The sequence below is a fragment of the Crocodylus siamensis genome, chromosome 4 (assembly GCF_052110815.1).
Source record: "Crocodylus siamensis isolate JL-2025a chromosome 4, ASM5211081v1, whole genome shotgun sequence".
Lineage (NCBI taxonomy): Eukaryota > Metazoa > Chordata > Crocodylia > Crocodylidae > Crocodylus > Crocodylus siamensis.
In genome coordinates this window covers 179620524-179638442 of record NC_143398.1, presented here as the reverse complement: position 1 = coordinate 179638442, position 17919 = coordinate 179620524, and the positions used below count along the sequence as shown (strand labels likewise).

General features: G+C 39.3%; 1 protein-coding gene across 6 annotated transcripts in view; it reads left to right on the top strand.

Moving 5' to 3' along the window:
* COL6A3 (collagen type VI alpha 3 chain) overlaps positions 1-17919 on the top strand; it is a 120390-nt gene that overhangs the window by 21861 nt on the left and 80610 nt on the right. For 4 of the 6 annotated variants that reach the window (XM_090045006.1, XM_090045005.1, XM_090045004.1 and 1 more), the window contains exons 2-4: positions 8766-8910; positions 10458-11075; positions 15981-16583. In XM_090045006.1, the coding sequence (XP_089901132.1) occupies positions 8823-8910; positions 10458-11075; positions 15981-16583 (1309 nt within the window). In that variant the 5' untranslated portion in view covers positions 8766-8822. The remainder of the gene's footprint in view (positions 1-8765; positions 8911-10457; positions 11076-15980; positions 16584-17919) is intronic. The other 2 variants (XM_090045010.1, XM_090045011.1) reach the window with 2 other exon arrangements.

Sequence of the window (17919 nt, the reverse complement as noted above, 5' to 3'; positions counted from 1 at the left end):
TCTTTAGGGACATCTTTAAGGCATGCTTGTATCGCTTCTTTGGTGCTCTGCGAAAGCATACTCCATTTGACAGTTTTCCATAGAAGATTTTCTTTGGCAGGCGAGTGTCGGGCATTCTTGAAAGGTGGCCAACCCATCTTAGCTGCACCAGGTTCAGTAGGTGTGGGTACTGGAGAGAGCTGATCTTCTGAGCACCTCAGTGACTGGAATTTTCTCCTGCCACTTGATCTTTAGTATCTTTTGCAGGCAGCACAGGTGGAAGTGGTTTAGTTTCTTGGCATGACACTGGTAGATGGTCCAGGTTTCACAGGCATAAAGGAGGGTCGGGCAAATGATGGCTTTGTAAACCTTCAGTTTCGTTGACGTTCTGATGCCTCTGCGGTCTCAGACTGACTTTGGTCCACAGAGGCGGACCAATGTACCTACTTAATGTAACGCAATTTCACTTATTCATTTAATTTAAATATATTAATCCACTTTTATAGTTTATCTGGCTTTCACTGTAAGCTGCCCTGAGCCTATTTCGGGGAGAATGGCAAATCAATTTAGTAAATAAGCAAACAAACTCTTTCACCATTAACAAAGTAGAAATTATATCTTCTGTTCAGAACAGAAAACACATGGTGTTTGTTGCCAGCTCTCATAATTTAATTACAATTGTCGTTAGATTTGATGTTGTACTTAATAGTTCTGGTCTTGTATGTATATTGTTTCTTGAGGATTTCAGCTTCCATATAAACAAAAATAAGCTTGAAGCACTTAATTATAGAGAAAATCTTAGAAACATGCTCTGAATACCTCTGAAAGGCAACAGAATGGAAATACAGATTTGCAAATTCAGTTTTTTTTAATTCATGAGTTTTAAGCCAAAATAGATAACATGACAATGTGTCAGTTTCTTTTAACTATTTCATGATTTTGAAATAGAACTTCTATTTTGGGACCTGCCATTTTTTAAAGGTATGACCATAAGAAACACTTAGAAAAGATGAAAATGGTGTTTATTGACATTGCTAGGGTATTGTGAAATGCAATAGAGTATTATTCTGAAAAAAACTCTTTGATGTGCACAAAGGAAGGCCAGTCAAGGGGAAAGAGTGCTTCATGCTTAGGTCACTGCAGTGGACTTAGAAGAATTAGGCTCAGTTCCTGGCACTACCACAAGCCCCCAACAGACTTATTAGTCAGGTGGCTGAGATTTTCAAAGCCATCTAGAAAATTTAGATGGGACTTCACACCCTAATTACCCAGGTAGCCTCAGATGTCTCACCCTTAATTAAATTTCTTGATTCAATTCACCACTTATACCAGTGATGGCCAAACATTTTTGGCAGGCATGCCACAACTTAAGTCCCACACCCTCCAAACCTCTTCTCATCCTGACTTTGCCACTCTGCCTTCTGCTTCCTGTCCTGGGCTCCCTGCCCAATCTGTTGCTCCAGTCCCTGCTCCTTCCCCAATCTGCTGCATGCCACAAACAGAGGCTGCCTATGCCACTTATGGCATATGTGTCATGGATTAGCCACCCTGATCTACATCATGAAGATAAACAGCATTTTGCTATGAGACAAGAGCATGGTAAATATAAACACAACAAAGAGTGCAAGGGACTCAAGATACACTGCAATACATCATGATCAGTACTTCATATTTTGATCTCTACTCAGACAGTTTGAAAACATGTTGGATATCTTTTCATATCTTATAGCACACTATCCAAGTTTTTCTAGCCTGAGCCTAGAATGCACCAGTTAAAAGTACTGAAGAGGTCAGGAAAACAGATGATGATTACGATGATAGGCTGAGAGACATGGGACTCTTTAGCCTGGAAAAGCGTAGGCTCAGGAGTGATCTGATGGCCACCTACAAGTTTATCAGGGGTGACCACCAGGATCTGGGGGAACGTTTGTTCACCAGAGCGCCCCAGGAGATGACTGGATCGAACGGTCACAAACTCCTGCAAGACCGTTTCAGGCTGGACATAAGGAAGAATTTCTTTACTGTCCGAGCCCCCAAGGTCTGGAACAGTCTGCCAGCGGAGGTGGTTCAAGCACCTACATTGAACATCTTCAAGAGTAAATTGGATGCTTATCTTGCTGGGATCCTATGACCCCAGCTGACTTCCTGCCCTTTGGGCAGGGGGCTGGACTCGATGATCTCCCGAGGTCCCTTCCAGCCCTGATGCCTATGAAATCTATGAAATCTATGAAATCTTAATATCAAACAGCCTGCAAACAAGCTAGTAGGATCCTATGCACTCTTAATATCAAACGCTAAAAAACCAAATAGTTTACATTGGTTCCATGGGCAACTTGTGCTGCCTTAGTCCCGCCGACGGGGGTGGGGAGGTCTCCCACGGCTGATCTCACTGTCCTGATCCCCACAACCGCTTCCAAGAGTGGCTGCGGCCACTTCTGGGAGTGGCTGCAGCGATCAGCCGGTGCTTGTAGGGGGGCACCAGTGCTCCTGCCTGGCCCCCCGCCCATTGCCTAAGCGGCAAATGCGGCCAGTCAGAGGGTACACTGGTGCTGTCAGGGGGTGCACATGCAGCCCCATGTATCCCCTATGTGTCACCACTGATTGGTTCTTTTATATTAGTTGAGAAAAGATTAATTTTCATTCATTCATTCATTCATTGCATATGCTCTTCCATCTCCCTACAGGCCAGATGTTCTAGATTAAGAAGTTTGACTAAAAGATGAAAGGCAGACCATCTGTAGTCAATAAATGGAAGAATAATAATAATATAAAATGTATACCCAGTGGCATAACAAGTAGAGTTGGTGCCTGAGGCGAGCCCTACAGGAGAGTGGGGTGGGGTGGGGGATGTGGGTTCTGAGAGCATGGGCGGGGATGGTCTCAAGAGTTGGGGGTGGAGGGGAGAGGCATGGGGGTGTACTCTTCCCACCTCAGGTGTTGCTCTAAGAAGGAGCAGCAGCAGCAGCAGCCACAGAGTTTTTTGGAGTTTCTGGCATAAGTATGATGCTAGGCATGGACTCTGCAGGGGGTGAGGGGTGGGTGATTCTGGCAATGTTTCTAAGTCAGCACCCATGACAGATGCCCTTCTTGCCCACCCCTAGTTACACTACTGTGTATGCCTTTTAGAAAAAATATTAGCAGTCTAATCAGATAACACACATTAGTCAGACTTACGTGAATAAAGCCAACATAATTGTGAGGCCACTCATTTGGACTGTGTATTTTATTTTAGATATCTAATCAGTTAGTAGCTTAATTTTTACTGTTGCAGCAAATGCTAATAAATCAACCTAACATGAATCCCTGCAGTGCTTGTAGAACCCAGTTTTCACAGAGAGGAAGTTTTCCAATAAGGCATAGAGGGAGATAAGCATGAATCATTCTTTGCATTTTGTGCAAAAGTAGGACCTATGCCACAGATACATATATTTGTGTCATAGTACACGGGTGAATAATCTCACGGCAGGCAATGAATGAGCCTGTCCCCACAGCTAAACTTGCATGTGTATTTGAGTGTTTGCAGGAGCAGGGAATGGGGGCTTTGCTATTGACTCAGGAGAGCCACGTTTTCACCTTTTGTTGTTTGCAGTTTTAAAATAATTAAACAGATCTCCAAGGGAGCTGCATGTAGAAGAAAACAACGGAGAAGTCTGTTAAAAAGGCTTTTCAGAGAAAGGAGTCAGGTGTTCTATTGGATAAAATACTGGGGAAAACTAACTCATATAGCCTAAGGCTGTTTTTAGTTATACAAAGTTATTATCTAATACTTATCATATGTTTGTCATATGGTTTTCCAGTATGAACTGCTGTCTTATGTTTGACAGATTGATGGAATGTAAAATATATTGGAGCAAATCCTCAGCTGATGTAAATTGGCTGAGTTCCATTGAAGCTAATAGCATTATATTGATAATGCACCCACCCTTCTTCAGGCAGATTCTTAATATGCCTGAAGTGTGTTTCATGGTAGGTGTTTCATACGTGTTTGTGGCTGAAAGCTTGCAAAAAACAATTTTCCCAACTATTTAGTTGGTCTAATAAAAGATTTCACATTTACCCAAAGAACCTCGTCAGTGGGGTTTAAGCACTTATCTGTCTACTGAGAGTAAGGTGAGTATACACATGGAATGGCCAGGACCTGTGGCTTCTAGGCCTTACAGATACGTGGGGAAGGGCTGAGCCAGATCATTCTTCTGCCTTTCACCAGAGGGTTCAGCAAAAGCCACATACATGTGTTCTTTAATGTGTTCTTTATACGTGTGCATTACTCGCTAAGGACTTGATACAGGATTTCTGTGTAGGAATCTGGGAACAGAGAGGAGATGGTACTGCTGACATGAGCTGCTCTCTTTTGCTATCTTCTTCTGCTACCCTACTCAGAGTGCTTCCGAGGGGTAACTCCATTGAAACTGCTCTGGAAAGTATTTTTAGGCAGGGCTGGAATCAGCAGTGTCCGAAGTTTTCCAGGGCTGTGGGGGTGGGAAAGGAATTATACTTACCACTGGAAGGGCATGGGGGAGGGGGAGGGGACAGGAGTCATTCCTGCCTAGGCTCTCCTCACTTGAGTGCCAGCTGCTACCATAGAGGAACACACAGCAGATCCAGGGTCCCTCATGGTGCTTCATTCACCTCCCTGTTCCCATGAGTAGGGCTAACCCTCCCATGGCAAAGCCTCCCAGGAGAAGGGGCATCATCCCGCCTCCTTTTCCTGCCAATCAGACACAGTGCTGGGCATGATGCTGCTCCTGCCTGGTTCCCTATGATTGGGTTCTGTAGGGCTCTTTCTGCCATGAAACAACCTCTAGTGCAGTTGCTTTTGCTTGCTAAAATAATACTTTTCTAAGTTTTATAATGATGGTAATATTACTTTCAGCTATGATAGTTGTCTCTATTAAGTCAACATTTGCCAACATTCTTAATAATTAGAGTATAAAATAATTGCTACATGCTAAGTATTGGCTCCTGTTGACTTTTTAATGGCAGTCACCAATATAATCATTTACATGTTCATGGATAATTAAAGCATTGACTTTGATTTCTTTCATGCAAAGTAAATAGCTTTAATGTTGTGCACAAAGAAGCAAAGCTAGAAGAGAAATGAGGGAAACAGCCACGCATACCATCTGGAACAGTAAACATTGTGGATTCTTTCTCCTGAATAGGAAAATATGTATGCATTTTGGATTTTCAGTAATTCATAACAAACTGAGTGTATGTTTCCTGGATCTCTTGCATTTCATTGAAATATATAGGGCCATATTCTTAGCTTATGTCAATCACTGTTGTCCTGTGGAAGTCAATGGACTGACGATGATTTATAGGAGCCGAGGAACCGGATCAGATGAAACCCACTATGAAAAGACCATGTGTAAAATTATTTCTCTGTGTAGAGTTAACTTCTCCAATTATGCTTCAGGTTCCTGGATTTTCAAAGATTCAGGACATGTAGATTTACTTCCAGCTGTTTTTTGTCAGTTGTGTAACTTGCAAGGATTTAAGCAAACTTATTGTTCTTTTCATTAATGGTCCTGGAATCCTTTGTACCACTTGCCAACTCAGCTAACTTAGTGAGGGCTAAGAATAGCAGAAAGGAAAAAGAATGTAATTATTGATGTTGACCTGACTTAACACCTGGCATGTTTGAGTCTCTCCTGTCTCATTGAAAGATTGATCTCATTTTGGGGAGAAATAAATTCTAAATCAGTGAGGGGCCAACACACGATTCTCTACAGCTGTGGCTGGGGATTCATTTCCCTATGCTGACTTGCTGTTTGTTCCAATCTCTTCTATCTCCTTCTTCATAGTGTCTTTACTTCAGCTGCACTCTAGCTACTTTCCCTTTTGTCCTTCTATTAAAATACAAGGACCAAAAAAAAAAAGAAAGAAAAAAAGAGTTAACACTAATTTGCTAGTTTACTGCTATCTCTCTTTTCAGTGCCCTTCCCTTACTAAGTCTATTTAACTTGCAAGTAATTTGTGGCAAAGACTGCCCACTATTCTCTCTTGTACAGTGCCTATGTAATGGAGCCCTAATTTTGGTTATGCATTATTGAAGGAGTAGTTTTAACTAATAAAAGCAATACACGCACTGCCAGTTTCCTCTTGAAATTGCAGTAATCTTAGGCTGAATTTGGCCATGATAAAATATAATTTTCTTTGGATCTTTTTGACTTGCTAATGATTTTCAGTTATACATAATTCTTTGTGTGCATGAACACAATGCACATATTTCTAACTAATTAATTCACATTGTGATTAACATGTAGAATCCCATCGTGAACAAGACCCGAACAAGACCCAGTGGTGCCAAGCACTGTAGAAACACGGAATAAAGAGGCCATCCCTGCCATCAGTGACTTGCAATCTAGTGTTGGTGATAGAAACATTTCACCAAGTAGGAAACAGAGATCAGCAGTGAGATTATGAGCCAGCTCTCCAGATGATATTAATCTACATACTTCTACTGACTTCAGTGGAGTCAACTGATTTGCATCAGTTGTGGATCTAATGCATTACAACCACTGTAGTTGACAGATATGTAACTGTTTCCAGTTCATGCTGCTTTGTCCAATGATAGGACATAGATTTTAGATTTTTTCATACATTTCATAGATTTTTAGGGTTGGAAAGGACCTCAGTAGATCATTGAGTCCGACCCTCTGTCCTGGGTAGGAAACAGCGCTGCACTAAGGCACCGGTGTCTCTGGCCTTTCATTTTCATTTAGGGCTAGACAATGAGCTGAACAGTTCATTTGCACAGGTTTTCAAGGATATGTAAGAATCTTCTTTATTCCCATTTGTAGGTGACCTTGGCTTTGTGTTTAGATTAGTGGTTTTCAAACTCTGGTCCATGGACTCCTGGGAATCCACAGACTACGTCTAATGGGTCCATGAAAGATGATTATGATCAATCAAAGTATGTGAATACCCACACTTACAATTCAAAGGGGTCTGCACCTCCATTCAAAATTTAAAAGGAGTCAGCACCTCCATTCAAAACTTTTTAGGGGTCTGCAAATGAAAAAAAAAGGTTGAAAACCACTGGTTTAGATGCATATGAGTAAGCAGGCAGAGAACAGGAGAATCACAGCTCTGCCTCTGAAGTTTACTAGATTTCATTGCGGAAGCAGTGATATGGGGCAGGGGAACAGTATCTTATTGCTGATAACGGATACCATTCCTTCCCACAAAGCTGTATCCCCTGGGGAATTGATCAAACCCCCCGCCCCCCCGTATAATTTGCACTGATCATTTTTCAACAAACTGCAGCTACATAGGAGTCTATTTTCCATTCTGTTTCTAATATCTTTTACTGGTTAGTTAGAAAACATTTTCCTTTCCAGATTTCCATTTAGCAAACATTAATTTTTCCTATTTTTGAAGAGGTCTTCAATTTCCTTACCTATTTTATTTTTAATGTCCATCAATAGCTGCTTCTTTTTTTGCCCCATAATAAACAGTGCTTTTCATGCATCCTTGTTGGCCACAATGTTAGGATAGGAACACCATCTAAATATTATTTTGTTTAACTGAGGCTATAGAGCAAATTGAAGTTGTATAAATTATTGGGAGGTAGGGAGCCACTGACGACTGGACTTGACTTGTTATAGATTTTCTTCCCTTTTACCCTAGTGGAAATCTATTGAGCTAAATTCAGCTTTGGCATAAACAGTCAGGTCTCCCCCTGGAATCAGGAAAAGTTACATTTTCTTACACTAGTGCTTAATTTGGTCCAATGACATTTCAGAGGTATTCTTGCAATATATTTATAGAATCAGACAGTCAGAAAAATAGGATTGAAAGGGACCTCAAGAGGTTATTTAGTTCAACTCCCTACGTCTGTCTAAACCATGCCAGACAAATGTTTGCTTTAACCTGCCCTTAAAAGCTTCAAATGAGGTGGATTCCTCAACTGGTCTATGTAAAATGTGACAGTGCTTAACAGCTCTCCTAGCCAGAAAGTAGTATCCAGCTTATATCAGCCTTGCAATTTCAGCCCTTTACTTTTTAAAAGAAGAGTACACCATAGAGTCCTTAGTAAACAGGATTTGAATTTGCCTGAAAGAACTCACTGATTTACTAGCTCAGTGCCTTAACCACTCATCCATAACTAATATACCCTGACTAACATTGATTTAGTTAGCTTGAGCACTGGTAGCAGTAAATCCCTAGTGATCTTGGTTTTAGTCAAGCAAGCACCTAGACTTCTGGGCACAAGCAGGATTTTTCAACCTAGTCTGAAGCCCATGCTACTAGGGCTTCATTGTTCTTGGTACCTGAACTAAGGAGATTAAAGCTAACCTTGATAACTTTGTCTACACATGCTGCAACCACACTTCTAGAGTACAGTGGTAGAAATGGAGTAGTGAGAGGAGAATTTGGCCTATTATGAGTTACATCCTATCATCTTTTCATTTACAGACCTCTCATCAAAACCTATGGGAATTCTATGGAAAAATCCATAAGAGGCTTATGTCCTGTATTACTTAGGGACCCTATACTTTTCTTGTTCATTAGTAGAGTTTTCCATGGACATGAGGGGAAAGTTGCAAAGCAGAGATCACTGACTGAGGAAAGTGCTTATTATCATCATCATCACTATTATTTCTACTGCAGTTTATTGTATCCATAGTGCTTTGCAGGCCTGCTAATGGATTAAGACCCCATTGTGCCATGTGCTGTATACGCTCATGCCTAGGCCCAGCCCTACAACCGTGTTGTGAAATCATTATTAGAGCTGAACTGAGAATGCTATTTACACTGACAGTGTCTCTGTTTCTATTTAGGTCACACATTGGTGCTTTGAAAAACAAAAAAACAAAATAAACAAAAAAAAAATCAATATGAGGAAACATCGACATTTGCCCATAGTGGCAGTCATTTCTATCATACTCTCTGGCTGTTGTATGGTTGAGGCTCAGCAACAAGAAGGTAAGTCCTTGGGTCTTTAGAGAATTTGTAAAAATGTGATGCTTTCTCATGAGATGTTTCTAGGATGTTTTTAAATGCGTATGTTGAAAATGCATTGTAATTTGCCAGCATTGCTGACGGAGAACTAGTCCAAGCATACTACTAGCTTACTCTTTGCCAGCCCATTGGGCTGAGTACCATTTCATGTACATCCCTTAGAAAACACTCAAGTTTTCTTATGTAGGCATGTGAATAGCAAATAATGATGTTTTGCATGAGACTATGACTTTGCCAGTGTGTTATCTATGTATTATCCATGCAGAACTGTTCTGCCTTCCTTATATGTATGGAAAAACCTGGAAAGGGAAATTGAATGTTGTAATGGCAAAACCACCAAATTTCAGCCATTGACATGGATTACCACTCCCCTGCATTGTTGCGGAGAGAGGTTCATTAGCTTTTTGAAAGGATATTATAGCTTATTTTATATTGTAATTAATTTATTAGGGGTTTGGCATAAGGTGAATGTTATTGGGGAACAGAATTCAATCTGGCACCTTAATTTTTGCAATTACTTAGGTCATGTTTACACTAATGGTCTCTCTAAAGTCCAGAGGACTCCTTGTGTGAACAAATATTGCAGGATTTGGCCCATATTAACTAAACCAGCGATTCCCAAACTGTAGTCTGTGGTGGTCAACAAGACCACGGTAAGTTGACCAGGACCTGTCCCTTGTTGATCAATTAAAAGTTTGACGATAAGAGTGTATGGTTGTCCATGAGATATGATGAGGGTTAACAGTGGTCTGCCAGTTCAGAAAGTTTGGGGATCACTGCTGTAAATCTCATGCAAAAAATATTTGTATATATTAGCAGTGTTCAATATCTAAGCTTGCATTTTGACTGGCCAGAAAGATTTCCTGGGCCTAAAAATCCATTATCATATGGTTTGGGTATTAGTGGGACTTTAAACCTGTAATAACATTAAGCAGTAATTGTGACTTTCAGACTCAAATCCAGCAAAGCACGGGAGCAAATGCATGACTGACTTAAGGCTCATAAGGAGTCCCACCCCAGAAGGGCTAATTGCCTACTTGGAGTTGCACACATGATTCAGTGCTCTGCTGGATGGGGCTGTGGTGCCAGTAAGGGGAAGCAGAGGCACAGAACTTCAGTGAAAGCACATGGAAGAAATTCTTTCAGACAAGTGCAATGGCTCTTGAAGACAGAAGGAACATGACTTCTGCTACGCACTATGAAATGGTGCAGTGCATGCTCCTCCCCTGCTAAATGCTGTCCCTTCTCACCTTTGTGTTCTCTAAGTACAAAGTCTGGGACAAGCCCCTGTGCAGATATAAAGGAGGATGGCTTCTTGCACCCTTTCATCTACTTGCGTTCTTATGTAGGGGTATTCACAGTCCAATTTACAGAGATCCTTCTGTTCTGTCCTGCATTATAAAAGAAATATAAGTTTCACGCTGAAGATGTGAAATAGGCCATGCTTTAAAAAAGTGTTTGGGCAACACGGAAATATTCAGCTGACCTGTAGAAAATCTGTTTTTTTAAAGATGTCAAAATCGTTGCTGCGGCTGATATAATATTTCTAGTGGATTCCTCTTGGAGCATTGGAAAGGAACATTTCCAACTTGTTCGAGAGTTTCTATATGATGTTGTAAAATCTTTAGATGTGGGAGAGAATGATTTCCATTTTGCTCTGGTCCAGTTCAGCGGAAACCCACACACAGAGTTCCAGTTAAACACGTATCGCTCTACCCAAGATGTCCTGTCCCACATTTTGAACATGCCTTATATGGGGGGAGGCACCAAGACTGGAAAAGGATTAGAATACCTAATTCAGAACCATCTCACTAAAGCTGCTGGAAGCAGAGCAAGTGATGGCACCCCCCAGATTATTATAGTGTTAACGGATGGACGATCTCAAGATGATGTGGCTCTGCCATCATCTGTCCTTAAGTCTGCTGATATAAACATGTTTGCAATTGGAGTGCAGAATGCAGTGGAAGGGGAATTAAAGGAAATAGCAAGTGAACCACTCGATTTGCACATTTTCAACCTAGAGAATTTTACTGCTCTCCACAACATAGTAGGAGACTTAGTGGCAAGTGTTCGTACATCTATGACTCCAGAAATGGCTGGAGAGAAAGGAGTGGTTAAAGACATCACAGGTAATGGCAAACTGCTGTGCTGTGTCTTTGCCATACTGATATCTGAAATAGGTATGGCAATTGCTGGTATTGCACTGTTTTAAAAACTCTGTAGGGAAAGTCAGAGATGGAGGTTTAAAAGGTTTAAAACCTTTTTGAAAGGTTTAAAAAAAAAAGGTTTCAGTGTTACTGTCACAGGTTTCCAATGGATTGTACAGCTAAAGTTGCTCACTGTTTGCAAAAGAGGCTGTCCTTCCTGTCAGATTTTTCAGTCTAATATTGTTCATGTCTGCAAACCTTTCCCTGTTCGAGTCAAAGGAAACAAGCATCACACAGGCATCATCTTGTAGTCCTGTCTTCATGACCCAAATGTCAGCCCACTTGTTGGAGTCTGATTGCAAAATCTGGGCCTCATTCATTAGTTGTGTGACATTGCAACCACTGCAGAGCAAAACTCCTTTCTGGTCAAGGATTTCTAAATGAATGAGGTTAATCATGCAAATGACTGCAAAAATTCCATTGTTGTTCATTTTATTACAGAATACATTTTTGGAGATGTGGGTAAAAATTTAATTTCACTATAGTTGCCTTTAATATCCCATGATGGTCCTCATTTCACAACTAGTAATTACCTTGTCAGCTGCAAATTTGCCAAATTATCCCTGTTTATCAGCTTCCAAGAGAGCCGGAGAAATGTAAAATAAAGTCCTCAGTAATACAATTACTGTCCTGTAAGGTCCTAAGTCTGAGCCAGCTTAGCTAGCCCATTAGACTAGCATTTTTAGGGCATGCCACTTTAGGTAGCCAGCAGCACACAGGGGAGACACTTCCAACTTCCTTGGTCTCCCCAGCCTGAATAACCAGATACAACTCACAGTTGCATTGATTAAGGATAGTCTCCACTTGAAAGTCTGGAACAAAGCTTGTACTCACAACTCTGGAGGTAGACAGCAGACCTTCACAGCTCTAGCACTATATCCCACATTGTCTTGTAAAATCATAATCTAAACCTTGTTGGTGCCAGTGGAGCCACAAATTAATTCAACCTTCAGCAGCTATATATTTCAATTTGTGAAATACAGGGTAACTCATTTGTCTGCTCCCATCCATACCCCAAAGGAAGTAAATGAGAGTTTTTCCATGGGCCTGAATGGGTTTTGGGATCAAAGCTGTTTCATAGTTTTTAGGGGCTGGAAGGGACCTTACCTGTGAGCCTGGGTAAGATAATTTGGGTAGGGTAAATAGGGTATGGTAAACAGAAGGAGAAACATCTAGGTGAGAAATCTTCACTTTTTCATCAGAGAGAAGAGAAGGTGGGACCCTATTAATCCCGTCCATTGAACAGGGCCTGAAACCTCAATGGGAAGTCTCTGGAAGGGTATATTGGTACTTACAGGAACACTGGGCCTTCGAAAGTCTAGCTGTTCTTTCTACTACTTGCTCAGATCAAGTGCAACAAAAAATGACTTCCAATTCCTATTTACTTTCTGCTGGTAGCAGCTATGAGAAGAGCAGTGACCTCTAATTCCTGTACACCTTTCTCCCTGTTAGATTGGACTAACTTTGAGTGATTTGACAATTCTGTTATTGATATAGCATTTATAGCATGGGGTTAGCAGCTGATATTTGCCACATACCAAAATCTGGGCCTCATTCATTAGTGGGATCTACTTGTAAGTGAAGGAAATATTACCTGACCCTGTTGCCTTTGGTAGAACTTGCTATAAACAAATGCTGAATTTGGCTTAAGAAATACTAAAGGAGCAAACCTTTTTTTTTTATTCCTGAGACTCCATCTAAAACTTGATAGCATTTTGATGGAAAAAACAGTAGCAATATGCAAGGTATAACATTAATCCATTCATTTTGTCTTGTCTAATTAACCCCTTACTTCAGTCCCATCAATTGCTATATATCACTGCATGATACTTCGCAAAACAAAGAGCTGTGCTCACATATTTTTGTGCTTGGTGTTTGGCAGGGCAAATAGCCAGTTGATTTGCAAGCCATGGAGAAATTAAACTTGTTTCCGTTAGTGATGTAAGCTCTCTGAATGATAAAAGACATTTTTTTAAGTAAACAAAATATATGTGACATCAGATTGCTCTTTAATTATAATAGGATCAGGCCCTTTACTGTAAAAATGCACTTTTTAAAGCCAATAAAAATTTCACTACTGGCTTTAATGGGTGGGCTGGGGTTTATGTATGTCTTGATAAGAAACAAGACTGTGTAGAGTATCCTATTTGCTTATGCACATCTTCATAAAAGCAAATATTTTAAGGGGCAAAACATGTTTTTATATATGAAAAGGAGTATTTCTAAGGTGAAAGGGAGTATTTCCATCCGGAGATCCTTTTGAGAAATGTTTCTGCTCAGTAAAGAAAGTGAAAAGTAATTTTGCTCTTTGTATAGCAAGTTGGTGCTGTGTAATTTACATGGCCAATATATACATCATTTTTATATTGGATTATATTGAGCATTATGTAAGGCATAGTGCAAACTGATCATCTGTCTAGGATGACTTTGAGGTGCCATTTATTCCTTTAGGAAATGCTTTTGCAATTCTAGGTAGTTTGTTTTGCATTTTTCTACATCTGTAAATGACATAGAGATTATGTAGTATGGACCATGAGTGTGAGAGGAAAAACAGACTTCGTATTTATATGATAGAAAAGCCCAAATTGTCAATCTTTTGGCAGCCCCAGAGTTCAAGGCCAGTCTTGAATTTGCCCTGATGCATACATTAAATCTTAGCTGTCTGTCTCATCTGACACTCTCTGCTTAGTTGTGTAACAAGCATGCTTTTATTTGTCCTCCAGCACTGGCTTGTTCCATTAGTGTGTACTTAAGTACAAGGTGTTTACAGTGATGACAAATTATCCAACATTTAGAGTTATTGTGTTTCTGTTTTGTCTTATATGGGAAGTATTCCTATAATAGAAATACCTATGAGGAATTTAAATATCACTACTAAAAAGAGAACTAAGAAATATATACAAACAACACTGTCCTGTATTTTTCTTTGCTTTTTTCCTATTTTTGTGGACTCCATATGCCACAACCAGGAATGAACAGTTAAATTAAATGTTAAGGACTTTTATAGGCAAACTTTTATAGGGTTCTTTGGGTAGATGTGATATCTTTTATTAGACCAACTAAATAGTTGGAAAATTTGTTCTTTGCAAGCTTTCAGGTGCAAACACCCTTCTTCAAGCATGAAGAGAGTCATAACCTAAAGAAAGGTGTTTGTGCCTGAAAGCTTGCAAAGAGCAATTTTTCCAACTCTTTAGTTGGTCTAATATAAGATACTACATCTACCCAAAGAACCTTGCTTGCTTATGTCCTGAGACCAAAACGGCTACAACTAACAACCCTAAAAACTTTCATAACTTTTGACTAAATCATAAAATAATCTCTGAGCCTTTAAATAATTCACAGATATCTCCATTCTTTAACTGGCAGGTTTCATGGGGATGAAAAAGGTTCAAGAGATAGGTAATAGAATAGAGAACATTTGACTTCGTGTATGAATTACGTAATTGAATCATGTGATGGTACTGCATAATAGCCTCATCAAAGTCAATAAGAGTTGAGACTTCACTGGTGCCAGGATTTCACCTCAGCCGAAAGTCAGACAATGTTTTCAAAACTGATGCCTCGTCATTTTCAGTAGTGTGCATTCATATGCATGCGTGCACACCCCACACCAGTAACTTTAAAAAGACTGTAGAGTAGTGCCCTGGAAACATTTGAGTATTCCCTAAGATCTGTTCTCCCCTGATACCTGCATATGTCTTTCTCTGACATTGATGGGAGTTATGTGAGGATATAGGACAAGGGCAGATTCTAGAAAATTTTCAGTCTACTTTGATAAGTCATGAAACTAAATTATGCCCGTCTTTTCTCTAATTCTAATGCTATATAAAGTTTCATTTGATGTGTATGATCAGATTAGCCATTTCCTGTCATCTAGATATGGTCACAGGTTGGATAATTATGTCATGGCTGGTTTCATCACCCTGTTTTAACATGATTCTGCATTACTTGATTGAATATTCAGTGGTTATGTGCAAAACACACACCAGACACCTACAGTAGTCGTCAGCAGAAGTTATCATATTTGTACAAAATCAAATAGCAAGTTAATGTGTTATTTGTCATTACAGGTATAGTAAATATACAGCTAAACTTGTCATAATTGTCACTTGACAATGGAAAATAATATTCATCAATCAGACAGACTTTTTTTTTTTACAAAATGGCTTTGAATAATTATACCTTTGATGAGAAAAGCCACCATTGTATATTCAGCCAACATTTTAAACATTTACTAGAAATCTCAAGAAAGGCTGAAACTTTCCATGTATAAAACATGATTCCATCTGTGAATAATATTTTACAGTATAGCAATAACATTTACTTTTGAAACTGTATTGGCAGTTGTTTTTTTAAAAATATGTAATGAGATAACCTTCTATGAATTAAATTTTGAATATAATTTATATTCTCTTTTGTGTATTTCCAGGAAATCTGGTTTGCTCTTTTGAGTTTTGTGTCTCTAAATATTTAGGCTTTTAGACAAATAGTAGACACCATCCTAGAAATTATCTAAATATATAAAAAAATTCTGTGCTGTAGAGTTTTCTCCCCACAAAAGAAGAAATATCCTAATATTTAATAACAGTCATGAATTTAGAGTCTGTCAAAACAGAAGACTGTCTTCTGAAACACATTTGATCTGATGGCTCATATTCAATCAGAATGCAGAACTAAAAGGCAAATATCACTATCTTTAGCGAACACATATTTGTTTTCTATTTTCGTGTTTCTTACCAGCTTCCAAAGAAACATGTCAGAACACTGTAAAACTGCATGTAATCACTTGTTTTAATGCTTTCACCTTTTGCATTTCTTTTTTTAAAGCGCAAGATTCTGCTGACCTTATTTTCCTTATTGATGGATCAAACAACATCGGAAGTGTCAATTTCCAAGCCATACGAGATTTCCTTGTAAATTTGGTTGAAAACCTCAGAGTTGGCGCTCAGCAGATACACATTGGGGTGGTGCAGTATAGTGATGAACCCAGAACTGAGTTCTTTTTGAACACATACTCCACAAAAGCTGATGTTCTGGATGCAGTGAAAGCACTTAGTTTTCTTGGTGGCGAGGAAGCTAACACTGGTGCAGCACTGGAATTTGTGGTGCAGAACCACTTCACCCAGGCAGGAGGCAGCAGAATAGAGGAAGCTGTGCCTCAGATATTAGTGCTGATAAGTGGTGGAGAGTCTAGTGATGATGTCAGAGAGGGAGTGTTAGCAGTGAAGCAAGCTAGTATATTTTCACTTAGCATTGGGGTCCTGAATGCTGACAGTACAGAGCTGCAGCAGATTGCTACTGATGGAAGCTTCGCATTTTCTGCCCTGGATATCCGTAACCTTGATGGTCTTCAGGAACAATTACTACCAAACATTGTTGGAGTGGCCCAAAGACTCATTTTATTAGAGGCCCCAACCATTGTTACCGAAGGTATGTATGCATTTACAGACTGCTGTATTTTGTTGAATTAATGAACTATTACAACATATTTTTGAGCACATTTCTCTGCTATGCTCTAGAAAGAAATGAGAAAGCAAATAAATGGTGGCATATTATGAGGATAGTCATGTGCCCAGCAAATTACAATTTGAACACTCTGAAGTGTTGTACCAATGACTATCGCAACATGGAGTTTTGAACAAAATAATCAGGGAATTAAAAAGCAATATAAACCTCCCATATAAGTTCTTTGTACTGCAGTTACCATGATAATACCTGAACAGGCCTGAAGATGAGGACATGGCCTATTTCTGAGAAGTGCTTGTCTCATGAAAACTTTCATTAAAGGTTGATATAAACCTTCAGTAGAAGTCTTATATATGACATTTAGCTGGGGGAGTTATCAGAGATGTGGAATCCAGATGAGGAATATGCAGTATTAATGACATTGTCATTTCCCTGGATGGGGTTGATATTTCTTAACTATTATTTAGTATAGATAGCCCCAAAGTATACTTTTCATATCCATATCTGTATTTTGAACAACTCCCCAGTGTTAGAAGAAATTTGGAGTCAGTTTGAGCTAATTCAGGCTAGAGCTGGTCAAAAAGAAAAAAAAAAGTATTTCTTTTTTAAGCTGAAAATGTTTACTTGTCATGGGGCATTCTTTTTCAGCATAGCAAAAGAAAATGGAAATAGTCAACCAAAAATGAATATTTATCAGTTTTTGGTTTTCTGTTGACAAACTTTTTTTTTCCTTTGGGGAAAACAGACACATGTAAATAAATGCATGTGGTTAAAAATCCAATTTTATTCCATAAAAAAAAAAATGGTGGAAGATTTTCAACCAGCCCTATTTCATGTCCAGCCCTAGAAACCAAGAATTGTATACAAAGGAATTATTTTCTGTACAAAGGCTTATTCATTATTTATGTCCCCTATGTTGAAGACTTTTGTGATGCAACATAACCAGAACATAGAGGTTGTGCAGACTTTCTGCCTAGGGATTTTGGATAATATTTGAGGATAATATAATTGTGCACAGAATTTAAAAGAACAGTAACCCTCAATTATTTTTAAAGGCATTCTCTTTACTGCTATCATAAGTTACCCTTTAATATTGTAGCTGATTTGGTTTGCAGCTTTACATGGAGACAGTAGAAATAGCCAACTTGGGTTTCATTAAATTATTTAATTTCAGTGAGGATTTAAAATAGTAGTTTATCTATGAGATGCCTTTAACTTGTTTATTGTAACCTAATGCATGGATATATCTAGTAGCATGTTTATTCCAGCACTAGAGATTCACGCTGGCATAAATTTGTGC